At 40.1% G+C, this 23,477-nt stretch overlaps 1 protein-coding gene across 1 annotated transcript in view; it reads left to right on the top strand.

Moving 5' to 3' along the window:
• Window positions 1-23,477, top strand: part of LOC132391461 (phospholipid scramblase 2-like) — a 52,509-nt gene that overhangs the window by 5,009 nt on the left and 24,023 nt on the right. The window contains exons 3-7 of the mRNA XM_059964697.1: window positions 11,249-11,406; window positions 12,239-12,281; window positions 15,407-15,618; window positions 20,538-20,699; window positions 22,131-22,292. Coding sequence (XP_059820680.1) covers window positions 11,249-11,406; window positions 12,239-12,281; window positions 15,407-15,618; window positions 20,538-20,699; window positions 22,131-22,292 — 737 coding nt within the window. The remainder of the gene's footprint in view (window positions 1-11,248; window positions 11,407-12,238; window positions 12,282-15,406; window positions 15,619-20,537; window positions 20,700-22,130; window positions 22,293-23,477) is intronic.

Below are 23,477 nucleotides of genomic sequence, written 5' to 3'. Positions count from 1 at the left end.
AGGAAAAAGATTATCTGGTCCTCCATAAATTTTACAAAATCATTATCTGACAGTAAGGTTGAATTGAAATGACAATACTTATTTATATGAGGAAGGCCAAGAAGAGTTATGGACAGGACAACCAGGTCGTGGTCTGATATCGCTAAGCTCTGGTAAACACAGGAATGGACCGAAGGAATTAGCTGATTATCGATTTTATAAAATAGTCAATTCTAGTAAAGGTGTGCTGAACGTGTGAGAAGAAAGAATATTCTCTCTTATTTGGGTGGAGAAAATGCCATACATCGGAGATGCCATAGTTGGAAAGGAAGGACTGAATTAATGAGGCAGATTTGCTTAGTACTCTAGGAATAGGAGACGATCGATCCCGCACCGGATCTAATCAACACTTGAAGTCTCCACCTAGTATGAAACAGTATGAACTCAGATCAAGCAGCACAAAAAAAAACATTCAAAGAAGCCCACATCGTCCCAGTTAGGAACATATATGTTAGACAGCACTACCAATGTATTATGTAATTTCCCTGAGACAATGACAAAGCTGCCGTTTGTGTCTGATATCGTGTTGTGGAGCTCAAAGGGAATGTTTTGATTTATGAGAATTGAGACCCCCTTGGCAGCCTGAAAAGTGGAGTGGAAGTGCTGCCCCGCCCATTGTGACATAAGACGGGAATTATCAGAACTGCGAATGTGTGTTTCTTGTAGAAATGCAATTTCTGTATTAAACTGTTTGAGATGCGAGGACACCTTCCTTCTTTTAACAGGGTGATTCAGTCCTTTGACATTCCAGCTCACAAAATTTAATGGACTAACTATTCTCCTTTAAAAAAGATACAGATTAATAGGCATAAGCAGTATCAAGGTTTCGGGTATCAACTCTGGGGTCTAAAACGAAGAGAAACAAGGCAGAAATAAATCCTGTATAGCAAGAACTTCTGGGGATCTTAAACCCGTACCAGCTTTGGAGTACCCTCCCCCACCCCACAACAACACAGCTGCCAAAGAACATAGCAGCAAGCTCTTAAGAACAATATTCATCCAACAGTACAACTTCCTGTCACTTGTAACATCTTCTGCAACTCTGTTGTTATTTAAAGGAAACAGTAAGCATTTAACACTCCTAAAGAGACATTGTGCTTAATGAGAGGTAAACAAGTTCCCCAAGGTTTGTTAAATATGGTTCTAAAAAATGAACCATAAAACAGAAATATAAACATATTTGAAAAAAGTGAAAAAAAAATAAGCAGACTTTACCCAGTGCTCTTCCCATGAAAGGTTGTAGAGTTCATTGAATTGGAGATAAAAGGAAATACTCTTGTGTGTGTGTGAGAGAGAGAGAGAGAGAGAGAGAGAGAGAGCGCAGTTTGAGTGAATATTGTTCCACCCTTCATAGTAGTCAGTACATAACCCAGCCAAGTCAAACCAGACCGCGCTATCCAGGCACTGCTACTATTGCCTGCAGAGGGTATGGGGAAAACGAAGTATTTTATGAAGAGTTCCATGCAGTGGGCAAGCTATCGATGTAGTTCCGTGCTTCATCAACTGAGCGTAGCCACTTCTTATCACCACTGGGAAGTGTGATGCAGAGCCGCACAGGATATACGAGGGAAGGCCTGAGTCCTCAGTTGTACAGCTCCTTCATTACTTCTCTATACTCAGCTCGCAGGCTCAAAACTTCAAGAGAGTAGTCTTCCACAACCCGAATCTGTTGGCTGTGGTATTCTAGCTTCCCTCTCCGCCGGGCTTCTCTAAACAGGAGATCTTTAATCTAGTAGCGGTGCAGGCGAAGAATAACCGGGCATGATCTCTGTCCTGGGGCTGGTTTGGTTGCTAGTGAACGGTGGGCTCTATCAATCTCCAGCAGGGACGGGAGGGTTGTTTCCTGAAGATCTCACAAAGCAAGGTGGAAAAAAGTTCAGTAGGATGCCCTTCTTTGACAGACTTGGGCAGGCCCAGGAAGCGTAGGTTCTGCCACCTGCTCCGGCCTTCCAGGTCAGTAACTTTAGCTGTTAACTTGATATTGTTTTCACATAAGCTGGAGCAAATTGTTTCCAGTTCACTGATACGCTGGCTCAAGTCGTTCGTGGTGAGCTTGAGAGAAGGTAAGTGTTGGCCAAGATCCTCCACTGTGGATTGTATTTGGTCAAGTTTTGCTTTCAGCTGAAAGGAGATTTGAATTCAGCCAATAACGCCGCACAATGTTGGTCTAGCAGTGTGGAGATGGTCTCCACAGTCAGGCCAGTCACTCAGTCATCTTTTTTCCCAGGCTTAGTACTCCTTGAAGTCATTGTGAAGCGAGTGTAGTCGCAGGCAGGTGGAAGAGCAAAAAGTCTAACAGTTTTGTGTGAGAGAAGGGGGAAGGAGGAGTGTGGAGATAGAAAATAGAACAGAGCGCTCGTTCTCTGCAACTACTCCATATGGCTGCCAACCGGAAGTGGATAATGACCTTTTTATGAAAAGTTTTTTTTTCCACATTCTTCTGCATCTTTTAACCATCATTTCAAATTAATGCTTTCTGTTCCTTGATATCTAATAGATTAGCTTCTTTCAATTTATTATACCTAAACCCAACTTGGTCTCATCCCTCTTCTTGGGTGAGGAATCTTTTCTAGTTTTCTGACAGGGTAGAAGGCATTGGGGGAAAGAACTTGATACCTTTAAAAAAAGAATTGCTTTCAAAGTCAGCAGCAGCAGTTTATCTTCAATGTTCACGAAAACTTTGGTCACATTCACATCACATCAAGTTGCTGTCCTCATTCCAGATCTATCACACGAGTGACTTCCTGCAATTGCTTTATTTCATTGGACTGCTGTTGATGTTCTGTTAGAGCTCCTCCATATCAATTTCATGCAGACAGTGAACAGGGCATGCAGATGAGAGACTGTAGATGTGCTGTCTCAGAATTAGCACTTGCTTCAAATCCACTGGCCAGAGTTTCATTTAAGTTATTAAAGTTAGCAATTTGATTATGCATTTCAAAGCACCATCTCTGAGCTAGCATGTTGTTGAGTAATGGCATTTGATTCTGGAAGTTTCATTTTGTCTTTCAGCAAACTACTTGCAAATTAGAACTGCTCCATTGTTATATTCTGGTAGATTTACTCTTAACATTACTTTGGTTATAAGCGGTCCTTTTTCAGAGATGACAAATCATTTGAATACTTCTGCCTGTTCCCATCGACCTGTACTGGAACAACAACCTGCCATACCCCTCCCATCCATGTAACAATCCAAACTTCTCTAAAACTTTAAAACCCGGCTCACATAGACCATGTGCTGGCATCTATTTCCACACTCTCATGACCCTCTGAGTGAAGAAGTTTCCCTCGTGTTCCCCTTAAACTTTTCACCTTTCAACCTAACCCAGGATCTCTGGTTGTAGTCCTACTCACCTCAGTGGAAAAAGGCTGCTTGCATTCACCCCATTGATTGGTGTTGGCATCCATCTGTCTCAAAGGGCAATGGATGATGACGATCATCATAACAAGCCTAGGCAGAAGGTATGGAGATCCTGAGATGCCCTGTTGTCAAGATCCTCCTCTCACTTTCATTAGTGTGATCCAAAGGAAAGCTTATCAAGCTGATTTGGCACCAGCTTGGTTGTAGGATCTGCCGGAATAATGTTCAGTGCTGTCTAGAAGGCTGAAGGACCTGTTGCTGTGCTGTACTTCTCTATGACTCCAAAGTTAGTGTCCACTTGCTTTAGTTTTCAAACCATTTAATGCAGTTTATTTTCCCTCCCAAGGTCTTCATTCGTATCCTGCTTCTGAGCCCAGTGCTCCTCCGTATCCACCAGTCCAATCTCAGCAAGGTCTCTACCCACCGCCTCTGCATCATTATGTACAGTGGCATGGAAAGGATTGGGCACCCTGGTCAAAATTTCTGTTACTGGGAATAGTTAAGTGAGTAGAAGATGAACTGATCTCCAAAAGTCATAAAGTTAAAGATGAAACATTCTTTTCAACATTTAAGCAAGATTAGTGTATTATTTTTGTTTTGTACTTTCTTAGAGTGGGGGAAAAAAAGGAAAGGAGAACCATGCAAATGTTTGGGCACCCCAAGAGATTTAAGCTCTCAGAAAACTATTACCAAGGTCTCAGACCTTAATTAGCTTGTTAGGGCTATGGCTTATTCATAATCATCATTAGGAAGGCCAGGTGATGCAAATTTCAAAGCTTTATAAATACCCTGACTCCTCAAACCTTGTCCAACAATCAGCAGCCATTGGTTCCTCTAAGGAGCTGCCGAGCACTCTGAAAATTAAAATAAATGATGCCCACAAAGCAGGAGAAGGCTATAAGAATTTAGCAAAGTGTTTTCAGGTAGCTGTTTCCTCAGTTCATAATATGATTAAGAAATGGCAGTTAACAGGAATGGTGGGGGTCAAGTTGAGGTCTGGAAGACCAAGCAAACTTTCCAAGAGAACTGCTTATAGGATTGCTAGAAAGGCAAATCAAAACCCCAGTTTGACTGCAAAAGACCTTCAGGAAGATCTAGAAGACTCTGGAATGGTGGTGCACTGTTCTACTGTGCAGCGACACCTGCACAAATATGACCTTCATGGAAGAGTCATCAGAAGAAAACCTTTCCTGTATCCTCATCACAAAATTCAGCATCAGAAGTTTGCAAAGGAACATCTAAACGAGCTTGATGCATTTTGGAAAAAATGCCTGTGGACTGAAGAAGTTAAAATAGAACTTTTTGGCTGCAATGAGCAAAGGTATGTTTGGCAAAAAAAAAGGTGCAGAATTTCATGAAGAGAACACCTCTCCAACTGTTAAGCATGAGGGTAGATTGATCATGCTTTGGGCTGGTGTTGCAGCCAGTGGCTTGGGGAACATTTCACTGGTAGAGGGAAGAATGAATTCAATTAAATACCAGCAAATTCTGGAAGTAAACGTCACACCATCTGTAAAAAGCTGAAGGTGAAAAGAGGATGGCTTCTACAACAGGATAATGATCCTAACCACACCTCAAAATCCACAATGAACGACCTCAAGAGGCGCAAGCTGAAGGTTTTGCCATGGCCCTCACAGTCACCCGACCTAAACATCATCGAAAATCTGTGGATAGACCTCAAAAGAGCAGTGTATGCAAGATGGTCCAAGAATCTCACAGAACTAGAAGCCTTTTGCAAGGAAGAATAGGTGAAAATTCCCCAAGCAAGAACTTAAAGACTCTTAGCTGGCTACAGAAAGTGTTTACAAGCTGAGATACTTGCCAAAGGGGGTGTTACTAAGTAGTGACCATGCAAGTGGCCCAAACTTTTGCTTTGGGCCCTTTTCCCTTTTTGTTATTTTGAAACTGCAAAAGATGGAAATAAAAAAGTAATCTTGCTTAAAATATTAAAGAAATGTGTCATCTTTAACTTTATGCCTTTTGGAAATCAGGTCATCTTTTACTCGCTTAGCTATTCACAGTAACAGAAGTTTTGACCGGTGTGCCCAAACTTTTGCATTCCACTGTACCTAATTTTATTTAACTTGTATTGGTGAATTGAAGATCAAAGATGGGGAAGGCTATCTTGTTTTTAACTTTGTAAATCTTGTGTAAGTTAAAGTTGGGGCATTCTAAAAGTACAAATAATGTGGAATAACATTTGTATTTTTCATATTCCAATTGGTTATCGGGCAGTGAATTTAGTGTGGTCACTATTCTACAGACAAGTATATCAGCAAACTTTTCCACAGGGTCATTCTAAGGCAGCAGAATGAATAATGACCAGGTAATCAGTTGGCAAATGAGTTAGGTATTAGTCCTGAAGGCTCCCCTTTACTACTTTGAACTATTCAGTATTATAAATTTGAATACGTCATATCTATTCCCCTTACTGAACAGCTTTGTCCCCTGGTTTGTGACTCTCCCACTTGTGAAAACATTACAACATCTGTGCTGTCAAACTTCTTTGGGATTTTATATGTTTGAAATAGGTCACCTTTTATTCTTCTAAGCTGCATGGAATACAGACCCAAACTGTCTTCCCTCTCTTGAAGGAATAATGGTCTCTTGGGAATTAGCACAGTGCATCTCTTTTGGATTGGCTCCGTTTAGGTAAGGGGGCTGAATATGTGCCCAGTATTCCAGTTGTAACCTCAGCTCTCCATGGGAAGTGTATTTTCAAACTCCAACCCCTTTGCAATGAAGGACAATGTGAAATTTGCCTTGTTATCTACTTGTTGGAATTACCTGCTAGCATTTTGTAATCCATGTAATAGAACATGTATTACAAAACCCCGAGCTTTACTTGTTTAGAATGTCCTTCCATATACATGACCTTTGATGCCTCTTACCAAATTGATTACCTCAATTATGCTGACTCTGTCTGTTTCCAGTGCTATAACATAGTAGCATATCACAACTCCTATTTCTACATGATTGGCAAACTTGCAAACCTTGCCTTTCATTCCCTCTCAGACCATAAATTAAAATCATAAAACCTTTGAGAGCCTCAACTAATCTCAATAGTGATGCTCCTACGGCCTGAAAAGGAACCATTGATTCTAACCTTTTACTTTTGTGACAACCAGTTTGTACTCCATGGTAATACATTTCCTCCAACACCTGACTGTAAAAGCAACATAAAGAAAAGAGCTCCAGAACTTCTCACAGGCTATAATCTTGATGCTGCTATTCACCAGATTTGATTTTTGGGTTTACAGCTACATTTCATGCAACTTCCATCAAAGGGTTGGTGCTGTTAATCCATTTCTTTTCCAGAATGGAGGTTTCCAGCCACTTTTGTTTTTGATGACCTGAGCAGTTGCATTTTGACTGGCCATTTTTCTTTACCAAGTAATGTAAAGATTAGTACTAACACCAACGTTTCTCTGAAGATCTTGTGTCATGTTTGAGAGTTAACAACTTAAAATGGTAACTTAACATCAGTATTAATAGACTGCTTTCTAGAGTCATAGAAAAGTAACAGCACAGAAACAGGCCCTTTGGCCCATCTAGCCCATGCTGAAACCATTTAAACTGCCTACTCCCATTGCCCTTGCACCAGAACCATAGCCCTTGATGCCCCTACCATCCATGTACCTATCTATACATCACTTAAATTTTGAAATCAAGCTTGCAAGCACCACTTGTGCTGCCAGCTCATTCTGCACTCTCATGACCTTCTGAGTGAAGAAGTTTTCCCTCGTTACCCTAAACTTTTCACCTTTCACCCTTTACCTATGACCTCTGGTTGCAGTCCCACCTAACCTCAGCAGAAAAAGCTTGCCAATTCTGAAGAGAAATGACAGCTTTTAAGTTACTTGGTCCAATGAAACTCAGAAGGGAGTACCTTCAACAAGGATCTGCATGCTCTCCAAAACTGGTGTGAAAACTTAAATATGTCAGTGCTTTTCCATTAGTTCAAGAAAGACTATAACCATGGACTTACAAATCCTAGAATAAAAGTGTTCTCTATAAATTACGCAACGTAAAATTTGTTGCATCAAAAATCACATTATGCAACATGCACAAACAACTGGAAAAAAAATTGCAGCAACATTTTCAATGATACAATAGAAAAAGAATGCTTATTTTTTACAGCGCTTTCTCCTTCTGTCTCAGAAAAGATATCCTTATCAACCAGAATGGATTTCACACTCAGGAAGTTGTGCAGTTTAATTATGGCTCCATGTAACTTTTGACTGTAAGTCAGTAAGTTGAGCAGTGCAGAGCAAAATGTGTCCAGTCAAGAGGCGACCATAAGACACAGGAGCAGAATTGGGGCATTTGGCTCATCGCGTTTACTCCACAGTAAATCATGGCTGATTTATTGTCCCTTTTAGTCCTATTCAAAGTACACTTATTATCTTCCACCTTCTCCCCGTAAACTTTGACTCCCTTACTAATCAGAAACTTATCAACCTCTACTTTAAATTTACCCAATGACTTGGCCTCCACAGCCACCTGTAACAATGAATTCTACAGGTTTGTCACCATTTGGTTATAGAAATTCCTCTGTTCTAAAGGGATGTCCTTATATTGTGGGTCTTTGCCCCCTTTTCCAAGACAACCGCACTGTAGGAAACATTCTCTCCAAATCCACTCCATCTGGGCTTTTCAGTATTTGATATGTTTCAACGGGATTCCTGTCTCGATCTTCTAAACTCCAGCTAGCACAGGCCCAGAGCCACCAAGTAATCATACATTCACCCTTTCATTCCCGATAACCTCCGTGATACCCCGATGATTTTGAAGAGGCATTGGAAAATACAGGAAGTTCAAAAGGTTGTTACTTTAAACTGTGATAGATCTGGATATGATGTGTTCAGAAGGTTTTACAGAAGTCAAGATAGAGATAGAGGCAGGAAATATGTTCCAGATGCTGGGGGAGTCCAGTACCAGAGGGCATGGTTTGCGAATAAGGGGTAGGTCATTTAGGAAAAACTTCTTCTCCCAGGGAGTTGTGGGGATCTGGAATGCACTGCCTCGGAAGGCAGTGGAGGCCAGTTCTCTGGATGCTTTCAAGAAGGAGCTAGATATGTATCTTATGGATAGAGGAATCAAGGGATATGGGGACAAGGCAGGAACTGGGTATTGATAGTAGATGATCAACCATGATCTCAGAATGGCGACGCAGGATCGAAGGGCCGAATGGTCTACTTCTGCACCTATTGTCTATTGTCAAGAATGAGGTGCTAATCTTATAGACACTGCCATTTTAAAAAATATTGTTCATCAGAGTACAGGTCAGGTAGTGTCAGCAAATGACAACAAATAGCAAATAAATTAAATAATGAAGAATTTGTCCTCATGCTCTTCCCTTGTTCTGTAAACTAGACTGAAAGCGCAGACAAACAGGTGTCACACAAACGTTAAAAACAAGTGTAAAGAATATTAAAACTACAAAAATAAACAAGAAAGCAATAATCTGGACCCCAATTCAATAGCTGTAGGAGTAGGACAACAAAAAAGAATGTCTGGGACTGATTTTTTTGAAAACCATTCACAATGAGGATTGATCAGGAGATGAAATGAATTTTCAAACAAGGTTTTTTTTGTAATTCAAATTTTTATTATTATTTCTTATTTTACAAAGCTGCACAGTATATCATAGAGCAGATACAGTACAGCATATTTACACAGCCATCCCACAGTAGGAAAACATATAATACTAAGAAACAGAAAAAAACTTATAATTTAAGTTTAAATTAATGTATAACCAAAATTGATCCCACATCTTGCACTACCCCTCTATTTATTTGTTTGAGCTTTTCAAACTGCTTGGTCACCTGACCTCGATTGCCCAATCAGCTGCTTTCTGCTGAGTCTGAGCTATTGAAATCTTGATTGACTTGATTGCAGAGTCCAACTGCCAAAACTGCCAGAATCTCTCGAGTCAAAGCCTCAAATCTCCACTCCTTCACTGGCCCACTCATTCACTGGCCGCTTTCCATACAATAATTCCTGCAGTTGTGATGAGACCCACCTTTATTTTATTTTTTAGAATCTTTTTATTGATACATAATCTTCTACAGCTATAAAATGATACAAAACTTCAACAAATTGATATATATACAATTAATAAAGCTGAAGAAAAAAAGCTGATCGGATAAGAAGGAAAAAAAAAGAGAACCCAACTAACTAAAAAAAACCCACTAACTACAAAAAAAAAGAAAAACCCACCTTTAAAATAGCAAAATTGTCACTGTTTACATTAGGTATCATTGTCCTATCACCCAGGAGACAAAGCCATGGGCACAAGGGCAGTGTAGGACCCGACCAATTCCCCAACAAATCTTTACACCAAAATGGACAAACCATGGAACATTCCCAAATCATGTGAAAATATGTGCCCAGCTCATTGTTACATTTCCAGCATAAATGATTATCAACAATCCCCATTTTGTAGAGTCTAGTTGGTGTCCAATAATATCTGTGTACAATCTTATACTGAATAAATTTCCCTCTTGTTTCTCTAATATGTCTACCCACATTTGATAAAATACTTGACCACTCATTATCTTCAATATCACTTCCAAGATCCTTTTGCCATACTGCCTTGAGATTGTTACACGGTTCACCCACAGAGTGTTTGAACATTTTATAAAACACTGATGCTTTATGAGCTTCCTGTGGTAGTGTAAAGTATTCAGTTAAAGGGTTACTTTGTGGGCCACGATTCTTGAATATGCTACTAATGCAATGTCTTATTTGTAAATAGTTCCAGAAATGCCCTTTATCTACAAAGTTATATTTCCTCTGCAAATCCACAGACGACATAAAAATCCCATTCTCATAGAGATCACCGACTGTATTTACATCTTTAATCTTCCATTCTTTGCAGGACACCATTCTTTTCCCAAAGCATATCGCAGGGTTATTCCAGAGCGAGGAGCATAACTGATTTAAATGTGACATTTTACAAGCTTTATGAATTGTACTCCACTCACTCCTTGATATAGATTAGTCTTGTTTTCCACTTGTTGTGAGAGAATGTTAAGGGGAGAATGTGGTGCAAGCTCCGTTCTATAACTACCCAATCTAAATCAACATCAGCCCTGTCCCAATGTTTAGCTAACTTGGTCATTTCAAAGGATAATTTATATGCCCTGACATCTGGTAGACTGAGCCCACTCATGTTTCAAACAAGTTTTAAAGACTAAACTTCAAATAAATAAGGAATTAATGAAGGAAACATATGCTTCTAGATGAATATATTGCAATGTCCTCAGCAAACTTGTTTATCTTTAATTATTATAGGAGGGGGAGGGGGAGAGAGGGACGGGGTTAGAGAGGGGGGGAAGTAGCCAGGGTAGGAGAGGGGAAGGGGCATGGGGATGGGGAGAAGGGGACTGGTTAGGGGAGGGGGAGAGGAAAACGGGGGGTAGGGGGAGGTAGGAGAGGGACGGGGAGGGAGAGACTGAATTAACATCTCAGGTTGATGACATTTCATCCAGTGAAATGTCAACTCTGTTTCTCTGTCCACAGAAGCTGCCTAACCTGCTGAGTGCTTAGAGAATGTGTCTTTTGGGCTCATTACTGAATGTCTTCAATGCTAATCAGTAATATTTCTTGGAGCAGCTGGCTTGTGCAGGTTTTACGCCTGGGTAAAGGAAAGAAGCATCTAAACAAACCTTTGGATTATGAACAAAACTTCACAAACTAAAATCTGAAAGTTGCCACATATTTAAGCACAACTGCTGAGGTTCAAAATATTAAATTTAAGATCTATCAGGAAATATGAGATAACTTTTTATTGTGATTGGAAATTTATTTTTGTTTCTCTGTTTCTATCCTGTGTATATGTAGCAGGTCCTTATGCAGATCATCCCAGTTATGTTGTCTATCATGGTAGTTCTCGAATGGTAAGTCACCAGACAGGTGTATCAACACAGCCCCAGGCACAGTGGATGCAAGCACCAACTCCTATTCCTAACTGTCCACCAGGATTAGAGAACCTTACATTGGTGAGTGAGCATGTTATTCCTTCATGTTACAACCTGGAAGAGCTAACAGCAGCATATCTTTCAGTGGATCATTATCTACACTTAATAAAATATAATGAGTGTTAGAGCGATACTCTGATTGTGCTAAACGACTTTGACCTTGGGATTTCTTGAATGGAATTTTGGCTCAAAACCTGTCTGTCTGCTGGTGTAGTGTGTCTTCCAGTTCGAAGGACCTTATGGTCAATACTTTTTAATAGCTGGACTTGATCCTATTCTAATTGGCATGAATTTCCCAAAATGGATCCCTTCTTGGCAATTTTGACCAGAAGTCACTTGTAGCTGTTCTAATAAGTGAGTTGTTCTGGAACTGGGACGAGAGCTCCTGTTTAGGTCAGAGTAGAGTATATTTGATTCATTTTCAGTCATTGCTTCACATGGCAGAGCTTGGTACCATTATCACCTGAAATGGCTGTTACCTAGACACTCCATTTCCACCAGCAGTTTGTTTTGTTCCAGATTCCAGCATCAGTTATCTGTCTAGATAACCCCCAGCACCACAGTCCTTCAATTTATTAGAATTATTTAGAAACTAAGATGTTATGGGGAATCTGAACAATATTAACTTTCTGTATTTTGTTGTGACACTTATCCTTTGTAACAAAAGATGCATTGAGAGCTTGTTTTTAAAATATTGAAGTAATTTATTGAACTGTAATAGTGATAGGAAATGGTGCAATGTGTTGTCATCTTGTGATTGTTATTAAATCTTGACATAGAATACAGTGCTCGTGCTGCAAAGTTTATTTTGAGATAACTCAAGTATTGAACTGGTATATTCTGCCCTTCACAGATCGATCAGATACTTGTTCATCAGGTTACTGAGCTTATTGAAGGTGAGTGTAATTTGATTGAGTTTTTATTTAAATTATTGAGCTGAATAGATATTAGTTCTGCATTGATAATTTTTTAATATAGCTATGTCATTGAAATGGATTTGTATAGAAATCTTCAGAAATTGAACATTTTAAAGTATCTGACATCCATCAGATCTCGAATTGGCATCTAATATGTTTGCAAAATAATTTGAGTCCTAACAGTATTAATTAGAACATTATAAAAATTGACTGCTTAAGTTTGAGTAGACAGTCCTCTATTCCATGATGGATGCATCACACCTTCTTAATATATCTGCTAAGACCCTGCTATATGGGATGAAGCTCAATATTAAGTGTTTAACCTAAAAATCAGAGCTGGATTTCAGGAACAGTTTTAATTTTGAACTTGTTTAAAACAGTAATTAAATGGTGAGTAAAAGTGTACTTTTTCCAGGATGGAGAAGATGAGTTAAATAGCCTTTCACATTCTGCCATTCTGATTTCTGTCAATATTGGCTAGTTAGCGTTACGTATCCCGTAACTGGATAACTTACCAGCAAAGATAGAGAGGTCTGTTGAAGTCTGTTGTCACTATTTTCAAACGTTTTATTTATAAAGGGACACAAAAGTAGGGTTAATACATACATTCAGATAGTGCACATCGTCAACATTCAATCTAAAGCGCAGGTATAGTAATAATCATCATTAAGAAGTGAGCTCTGCTGGTGTCTTGGGGTTAATAGATTGTCCGTTGTAAATATAAAAGTCACTCTGAAAGTCTGCAAGCCTCAGCTCTTTTAAAATCGCTGGGTTTTGCGTGGGGCGACCGAGAGAGAGATTGGGGGAGAAGAGAAAGAACTTGCCGAGTCTTGATGAATCTTCCATGAAATCGGGGGAGCGTTGGTTCCCTCTCCCCGTTGTTAGTTAAAAGCGGTTTCCTGTGATTCCAGCCACAAATTCCAATCCCGGAATCTAACGCACGTGGCTTCCTTCAGAATGGCTTCCTGCTGCTGCGGGACCACCCTCTCGTGTCTTCTGGGTGCGTCTGAGAGGCTGTCCCCCTGAGGCTCTCCTTTATACTTCCTCATGGGGTCGCAGGTGTCAATCTGGTTGGGATGATGCAATCTCTCTCTCAACCAGCCCACCTTGCCCGAGGGCTTTTCACGTGGTCTCCATGAGACAATAGTTGCTGGCATCTTATTCTGTATCCCTGGTGGGACGTGCAATTTTTCACGTTTCTCTCTCTCTCACTTCCTGGGACTACTGACCCCCCCCCCCCCCCCACCTCAACGGGTGCTCTTGCAATTCTCACAAAGGAGGGGGCTGGGATCATAACATTAGTTTGAATGGGAAAATTTATTATGCCATTAAAGAGAAGAATTCTTGAATGTGTGTGATTTAATTGTCTTTGCTGTTCTCCCTCAGTCATTTTGTTCCATTCAAATGAATGGTTCCACGTTCCTGTCAAAGGTTCAGCAGGACACTGAAAAATATGCTTTTTTCCCCACTGACAATGCAAGGCATCTAAATGTTGGTGTCTAATTAGGAAATCACTATTCTGGGGATTGGTGGCCTCCACATTTGTAAGCAAACTCTGAACCTTTTCATTTAGAGGGCGTGTGGACCTCTCAGCCTTTCTGTGGAAGATTATGTCCTTTAAAGTTCAAAATACATTTATGTATACAACTTTGAGATTCATCTCCTTACAGGCAGCTACAAAATATAGAAATCCAAAATAACCCATTTAGAAAAAAGACCCGTCAAACACCGAATGTGCAGAGAGAAACAACAAATCAGCAAACAATAAAAGCAACTGAATAGTGCCTTTTGTTTATGTTCTCGTGATTTCCAGCCTTATCTGTTTGGAACCAAGTTAAAATGAGGGCAAAAGACAGCTGCTGTTATTAGCCACTTAACTCAATCTCTGGGCCTTACTGCAATGGGTCAGTGTCCTCAGCACAACTGTCCACAGATGCCTTGTACTGACCTTCCCACATTCTTAAGGTCAGAGCTGAGAGTGATTGCTGTGTTCAGTTCTGTTCAGAAGTCCTCAGGTGAAGCAGTTTCTGTGTGCAGCAAGGTCTGTTTGTCTATCCAATCAGCTGTCAGACTATCTATCGATCCAATCAGCTGTCTGTCTATCTATCAATCCAATCAGCTGTCTGTCTATCTATCATCCAATCAGCTGTCTGTCTGTCTATCTATCTATCTAATCTAAACTATCCCATGTGTGATAGGCCCTCTGGCTCTTCGAGCTGAGCCCGCAAGCAACCCCTGACAACCCCAAATTAAGCCTAATCAATTTACAATGACCAGTCAACTAACCTGGTTCAGCACCCGGACAAAACCATCATGTTGCATGAGGGAGAAGGTATAAAGATTCCTTACAGAGGATGCCGGGGTCGAACTCCGAACTTCCAATGCCCTGAGTTGTAATAGTGTCGCACTAACCACTGCACCATTGTTACACTGTTGCAGGTTTTGTTTGCACAAACAGGTGCTCAGCAATATCCATCTCTACCGAGAGGTGGTCCAACTAGGTCTTGGCCGTTGGTGGCATTATTTATTTTAAATCCCAAAATAATGACATCTTGAGGTTGTTTGTTGACCAAAAGTGTAACTTAACCAACACAGATACATTGCTGCTTGCGATTGTTAGAGGCAGAATTGTCTGCTGAGTGATGCCCGTGATGGTCAACTTTTACCTTCAATGTTCAAGACACTGGGAGTATAAAGAGATAAATGTTCATTTGCCAGGTGAGATTAGCACCACCAATACACAAACTCTTGACAGCATCTGGGTCAGTGACTTTCTAAGCTGACATTCCATCCACCACTTTATTTACTAAGATTTTTTCCCGGTATCCCCTCTCGAACATGTTATGTCTACCATTTCAGGCTCAGTGGTAGCAAGCACATAGGTGCAGTCCTCCCTCCAAACTTCACTGCTTGAGCACAGTGCAGGAACTGGATCCATGACTCCAGCTGTTTCTGAAAGTGCCTCTCTTGTCACCCTTTAAAAGGCCAGTAGTGTATATGTTAGCCTTGTGAGCAGTGTTCATGGTCTGCTGAGAGTAAATGATAATTTTCATATTTCGGCTAACTTTGATTTGTCTTTTGAAGTGCGGTATTTTGCTTTTCAGCCTTAGTAGGATATGAGACCAAAATCAAGTATGAGGTAAAAAACGGCTTGGGGCAAAGAGTTTATTACGCAGTTGAAGACAGCGAAATTAATAATCGAATGTGCTGTGGTGGATGTAATAGCAGATTTATCATAAAGATTTTGGATGACCTAGGACAAACCGTCATGCACCTTGTGCACCCTTTAGGATGTGGATCTTATTGCATACATCAGGTGAGTGTAAAATAAAATTGAGTTGTTGGTTGTATCTGAAGCTGTTTCTGTTCACTTGCTCTTCATCTGTTTTTTATTTTTAAGCATGACCTCTTTAGTGATTCACTGCCCTTTTTTTGGTTTCTTACCAAAGTCCAGATGCTTTTGGAAATGTTATGTATTGGAGTCCTTTATTTCTGAAGAATCAGTTTTTAATACCAGCTGAAATCTTGAAATGGAGTTTAGTTATAACAATTCAATCATGATTTTTCAGGGTTAGGTAGTGTGGGAGATTTTTGAAGATTCTTCCCACAGACTATATAATTTAATCTCAATGTTGCTTTACCCTTGAAAATTCATTGGCCTGAAATCTTCCTACCTGTTTTAAAAACTCATGAGTGAACAGAAGAATTACTACAATTCCAGTTGGCAATCATACCAAACACTGGGATCATGCTTAAGAAGTATCACAAGGTTAACCGGTTTCTTAAACAACTCAATATTTCAAAGTAACGCATGCAAAATCCTGGAGGAACTCAGTAGGTCAGGCAGCATCTATAGAAATGAATAGATGACCGCCATTTTGGGCTGGTTGAGAAAGAAGGGCGAAGATGCCCAATTAAAGAGGTGGGATAGGGAAGGAGACTAGCTGGAAGGTAATAGGGGTGAAGTGGATGAAAACGGTCAAGGGCTAGAGAATAAAGGACCTTGGCAGAAAGGGAAGAAGGAAGGGACCAAGGGGGAAGTAGGTGAAAAGAGGTAAAAGGTTGGGGAATAAAGGGGGAGGAGGAATTAGTTTACTGAAGGGAGAAATCTATATTCATGCCATCAGGTTGGAGGCTACCCAAATGGAATATAAGGTGTTCCACTAGCATTTTGAGTGTGTTGCTGGAATATAAGGTGTTGCTCCTTCACCCTTAGGGTGGCCTCATCTTGGCTCAAGAGGAGGCCATGGATCGGCATATCATCCATGTATTTCAAATATGGAGCCCTTGTTGAAACTAAACTTAGTGCAATAGAGTAAGTTTAATATTGACTCTGTCACTAAATGCTCTTCAAGGGAGACAGTGCTGTCTTTGACTAATAAGTTTTTTGAAGCTGAAGTTTATAAACTCGAGGTGCAGAATATTTTGATGAGGTATTGTAGTGTTTGATTCTCTGGTCTGATTACTATGTAGCTTTGTGTTAACCAGATAATCAGGCAATTGTTCCAACTGAAAGAAACCCCAAGTTGTGACATAGGAATATTGTGAAGTGGGAATAACTGGAGCATCATACTTCACAAAGTTCCTCTATCCAAAATTGGTCACAGAAATCTGCCTGGAGAACCAAATAAATGAGTTAAATAATGTATATTGTCCCAACCAATTCAGGGAACACATTCCTTTCCTATTCTCAACATCAATTAAAACTGCTACCATTAGACTCAGCGTACACCTTGACCAGGTAGTGAATGTGGTCACATTATAGAAAATAAAATGCCTCAGGAAGAGACTTCTAAGCCCACAATATATGTTTCGATCGTGATGACAAATTAAACTAATTCCAACTGCCTGCACATGGTCCATATCCATCTATTTCCTGCCTAATTGCCTCTTGGCATGTTGCAATTATATCTGTTTAGACCATCTCCCCTGGCAATATGTTCCCGGCATCAACCAGGCTGTGCATTAAAAAAAAATAAACTGGAGAAAGCAGAACAGTGAGGCCACACTTGGAGTATTGTGTGCAGTACTAAATGTCCAGCAATAGGAACGATGTCATTGAGCAGGAAGCGGTGAAGAAAAGATTCAATGACTGTTGCTGGGACTGGAGAGTATGGTCAATCAGAGACTTAATAGGATGGAGCTTTTTGTTTTGGTACCTGGGAGACTGAGGACTTTAGAAGTTTGTAAAATTATGATTGGCATGGATCAGGTGAATGGTCACAGTATTTCTCTCAGGTTAGCGTAGTCTAAAACTGGAGAACACAGATTTAAGGTAAGAATGGGAAGATTTGAAGAGGACCTGAGATGGTTATATGGAGTGAGCTGCTGGAGAAAGTGGCCATTGCATTCTTATCAGATATTTGGATATGGGCAGAAAATGGGATTTAGACTAGCGGAATGTGGGCCAAATATGTTAATAACTAATGAAGGCAACTTGGTCAGCATGGAGAGTTGGGCTATGATGCTATGACATTAAAGTTGTCCACTACAATAACCCTGTTGATTTTTACATCTTTCCCTGATCTTCCTACATATTTATTCCACTAGCTCTTGCTGACTGTTGTGTGGCATATATTGATGTAACCCCATATTTCTGATTGCACCTTCCTTGTTTCTGACCTCTTACCATCATTGCCACCCTGGGTGACTTCTCTAGGATGTCCTCACTAAGCTGTGATGTTCCCCTGTCAGTATTGCAATTCCCCCACCTCTCATTCTGTTGTGTCTGAAATTCAGTTTTAAAAGATAACAACCAAAAGCAGGCAGTCATCCACCTCTTTTTTTGAAACTGCATTGTGACCTGATATGGAAACTGATATGGCCTGGAAACCTGTTCCAGAGGTCAGTGGGCAAAAGTCCTTCATTTTGATGGAGGATCAAATGATCTGAGGAAAGGCCTTGGCCCAAAACATCAACTCTTTATTCACTTCCATTGATGCTGCTAGACCTGCTAAGTTCCTCCAGCATTTTGTGCGTTGCCCTGGATTTCCAGCATCAGCAGTCTTTTGTGTTCAAAATGTCCCTCAGCTCTCCTGATTCCCTGCCCATTGTAATCTTGTCTGATTATTCACATGAGCACATCATAGCCTCCATTATTGGAAGCATCTCATCCATGCTGTAGTCAGTGCTCCAACGTTGCATTTGATTCTGACCTTTGATGTCCGTGTGGGATTTGCACTTTCTTGCTGTGACTCCATGGGTTCTCTGTGGGTGCTGCAGTTTCCTCCAGCATCCCACAGACAAGAGATGGGTTAATTGACTCAGCAAGTGGAGGGAAGTAGTAAAAGAACCAGAGGGGAGTTGACAGGCACAGGAAAGAGAAGAGGTTGTAGTGTCCTGGGAAATAAAGAGGAAATGGGACTGCTGTGATTGCTGTTCTGGGAACATGGATGGACCAGATAGAATTATGCTTATTATGGACAGACAGATTTCAATGTCTAAATGTTTAGGATGACATTCTGACATTGATGCTTATTGTGAACAGAAGGAAACGGTAGCTCAAATTTTGCCTGGTGGCCAATTTCCGCCCTCATCTTCATCTAGATCAGGGGTTCCCAACCTTTCCTATGCCATGGACCAGCACCATTAAGCAAGTTGGGAACCCCTGATCTAGATCAATAATATCCATTCCAGATCATGGGATTCTTAGACTATCATTTCCCATGATGGCAGTGTCTCATTAGAGTACTTAAGATTAGATAAAACTTATTTAAAAAATACTTGCAATTAGTCAGTCACACTGTTTAATGAATATGGACCTGCCACCCACAAACTGAAATAAGACCTGGAAATTGTGATGGTCTCACCTGCACTGAATCAGAATCAGGCTGTGAAATTTGTTGTCTTTGCAGCAGCAGAACAATGTAGTACATAATAATAGAGAAAAAAATCTGTGAATTACAGTAACTATATATAACATAGTTAAATAGGTAGTGCAAAAATTAATTCATGGGTTCAGTTGTCCATTCGGAAATTGAATGGCAGAGGGGAAGAAGCTGTTGTCGAATCATTGAGTGTGTGCCTTCCAGCTCCCATACCTCCTCTCTGGTAGCAGTGAGAAAAGAGACCATCAGAGAAACTTTGCCATCATGAAATATAGAATGGGATAACTAAATGGGATTGAGTTGAAAGCTAAAATAACAAATTTAAATAGCATTTTCAAAATGCTCTTCATTCTGAGGGAATGGCAACTCACATATAAGAATGGGATTTTCTACTCCCATGTAATTATGCCTAAGTAACCTGCGCAAGTCATTCAGTAAACTATGTTTAAAGTTGCTGGAAGTGCAAGATTACTTTACCACTTTCATAGACTTGAAACAATTGCCTCATAGGAAAACAAAATAAATTTGAAGGTAGTCCTTGGGCATCAAAATAGGAAGGGTGCTCGGCAGAGTGGGGGATAAAGGAGCCAATATGTAGAATGCTCAAACCATTGGTCAGTAATTTAAATGTGAGAATTCAGTCAGGTGTCTCAGTTCACAAGAGCTCCACAATGCCAAATAATAGTTGTTGGTGTTACTTGGCTAGGTACGAGGAGTGACCCCATGGGTGTGTCACTGTGACCAAAAATCCCACATGTTTGTAGATGTGCCAAACAATGTACAACTGAAAGCATCTGTTCTCAACATGTCACATTTTTGGAGTCCTTGTGATAAGTTTTTGTGAAGTAGTGTTTCTGCCCCACAATCCAGAGCTTCCTACTTATTTTAATGCATGCAAAAGACTGCAGACTTCAGAAGCAATATGCTATCAACACATTCAATCTTATTAAGTATTTATTAAAATTAATATCTGGAATAATGTTTTGTAAACTGAAGCTTCTCATTATTTTTTTGTAATTTGCATAAGCAAATACAGTAATTTGTCTGAAGAAAGATTGAGGAAATTGAGAATTCCTACTCTTGACAAAGAATTGATTCTAATATGTGTTCAGCATGAGCAACAAGGTGGAAAATTGGATGGGATATTTGGAGCTTAGATGGAATTAGAGGAGGAGTTTCAAGGAAATGTTATAATATCAGTAGAACTCAGAGCTGAGTCAGATCTTGGTTAGAAATAACCAGAGAAGGTGGACTGTAAATTTGTGTATTTAATTGGTGCTAATGTAGTTGCATCTAATCATGGGCCATGAGAACATTTGTTTTTCATATTAAATTTATTTATCTTTGTACTCTTGCATAATTAATATTTTAATATTCAACAGTGATTAAGTGTTATTTTCTCTTGCAGATGGAGGTTCAAGCACCACCAGGAAAAGCTATTGGCTATATTGTCCTGGAATGGCATCCTTTTATACCCAAAATGAGTATCCTGAATGAAAGTCATGAAACAGTATTGAAAATTAGAGGTTCCTGCTTTGCAATGAGTCGTCCTGGTGATGTAAACTTTGAAGTAAGTTCATATACTGTATAAGATCCCTTCTCGTTCCTTTAATGAGGATATGGTCAACCTTCATTCACCATCCTCTTTATCTAGATCTTAGCTTCTGAACCTTCTCTACAATGTCTCCAATGCAAGTATATCCTTAAATAGGGTGAACAAAATTGTGTGCAGTACTGTAGATATGTTCTCATTCTAGAACCTTGTACAGTTGCATCAAAGTATCTATCTACTTGCAATAAAGTCCAACGTCTAACAGAACCCCCATATCCTTCACTGATCACAGTGAGTGCCACTTAAAATCCAGTCCTGATGCCAGACAATAAACTGTTGGAGCCTCGTGTATCTTTCTCCATGTCACCCAAACTTTTAATCTAATTTCTATGTGTAATTGTACCAATTGGTGCTTGGGGTTCTGGCATTATAACACAATATACTCCGTCCTCTTCCTTGTTGACCTCTGACTGCCATCTTATTTTTCTCATGGTTGTACCGATGGAAAGGAAATGACAATATAATGGGGGGTGGTGAATGTGGGTGTTATTTCTCAATACTTTGCCAAGCTCAGGCTGACTGGAGGTCCATGTACTGTATGATATGAATCATGTTCAAGGTAATGTAGCAGGGTTTGGATTAATAAAGATGCATACTCTTCACAAAAGGAAATATTAAGTGCAATTTGAAAATACAGTGAATATATTTCATGTAGCCTCTGAGGTGGCTTGTGCCTTCGTGGTTACTCTGCCATTGGAGCAGTTGTTGGTCTCCAGCCAGGAGAGGTCCTTCATTTAAGAAGGGTCTCTGCCACGTGTGTCAATTTCTGTCTTGATGAAGGGTCTCAGCCTGAAATGTCAACTGTTTATTCCTCTCCATTGATGTTGCTTGACCTGTTGAGTTCCTCCAGCAATAAGTGTTAGCTCTGGATTTCTTGCATCTGCAGAATCTCTTGTGTTTATAAGCAGATTTCTTTATTGGTGTCTGGGGCTGAATGAAGGACCTGTTCCTCATCCTACATTTAGAGGGATATGTTTTTGTGTTATAGTGCTTTCTTCACTTGTCTCGGCATATTTTGAAGTTACAATGTGTCTTGTGCTGCTCCAATATGCTGGGTTAGCGCTGCTGAAGATTATTTGAGCCACTGAATTCCAGGTTCTTGTGTGTCCCTTGGCTCCCGGCACACAGGACTTCCCCTGATGTTCATTTCACTGACAACTATAGTGCCTTTTTCCAAATTGTGGAGGTGCCTCTTTTCTCCTGCTCTCTGGCTGGTATTTACCTCTGATAACCAAGGATGTAATTGTAACCTCTCAACATTAGGATGTGAATTGCAATTTGATATTACTAATTTAATGCCAGCAACATAAGAATCAATGAAAGTTGGCAGGGGGCAATTGATAGTTATTCTTACAATGGGAATGAAAATATCTTGTTGTTTTCTTATAGGTTGTAAGCCGGGATGAGGCCACTGTTGTTGGAAAGATATCGAAGCAATGGTCGGGTCTTGTACGTGAATACCTCACAGATACTGATAACTTTGGAATTCAGTTTCCTATGGATTTGGATGTTAAAATTAAAGCTGTTCTCCTTGGAACAATCATATTTGTGGTAAGTGGAAATAACTAAACTGTTGTCATTATTTTATAACAAGGGAGGAGTGGCAGACAACCTGAGTGAGATTCATCCTCCTTAGCTTTACAATGCTATTATTTCTGGGATGAGATACGTCAGTAATTTGGGGTAAGAGTATGTATCTATGTCAGTAGATTTAAGTTGCATGATTTCAATGTTTTCCAGACCTGTTATAGTGCAAGAGGTTGCCATTTGGCTATTCATCTGTGCGGACTAGTATAATAGAGCAAACCCATTAGCCGCATATCTGTCCTGCACCCCCCCACCACTGTTTCTCCCAAACTGTGTAAAATATCCACTCTATTACCCATCAGATTTTTGTGAAGGTGCAGATCAATAATGTTTAACTCCGCACTTAGAGATAGTAAACTCCAGGATGTACATGGATGGTGTTTTTAAAAAAATCATCCTCGCATCCTGTTTGTATCTTCTGTCCATAATTATGGGAAAACTTCCCTCTATTCAGCTTTTATTTAAACCATTTGTGATTTTGTATGGCTCTATCAAATATTGTTTAAACCTTCTTTGATTCAGGGAGCATAGGTGTAGTTTCTCCATGCTGGCATAGTTAATATCAGTAACAAGCTGGTTAATATTTACTTCATCCTCGCTGGGGTTGACCAGAACCCTATCTAATACCAGTGTCCTGTACTAGCTCAAAATGGTTGCTCTGCTTTTGTAGTTTGTGCCTTCTGTTTAAGATTCCCAGGATCCCCTATACTTGAACTATTTTCTAAAAGTGTCAATTTAAAGATTTTATACCCTTGTGCACCCAAGTCCTGCTGTTCCTGCACAACTTTCAAAGCTCTGCCATGCAGTAGGTATTGTCTGTTATTGCTTTTTCTGCCAATGTGTTTCAGTTTACTCTGGCTAAGTTACATGTAGTGCTTGAATGTACTTCCAGCCAGTTTATATGTGCTGCTTTGCAGCTGATTATGACCTTCCTCACTGTTTATCACACACCAAAGCTGCATTTCACCCATTAATTCACGGCCCTGTCCAAGTTACTGGAGTAACCTTTCTTTCAAAAATACTGGTGTGTAGCGCTGAAACTTAACAAACAGCATTTATTGTCTGAGAAAACAATTGTTCTCTGCTCTCGGTTCCCACTTAATTTTAGGGGGCCCATCAGGATCAAATATGATTACTTCCACTGGTTTT

Source organism: Hypanus sabinus, chromosome 3, assembly GCF_030144855.1.
Source record: "Hypanus sabinus isolate sHypSab1 chromosome 3, sHypSab1.hap1, whole genome shotgun sequence".
NCBI lineage: Eukaryota > Metazoa > Chordata > Chondrichthyes > Myliobatiformes > Dasyatidae > Hypanus > Hypanus sabinus.
This window is presented reverse-complemented; position numbering and strand designations above follow the sequence as displayed.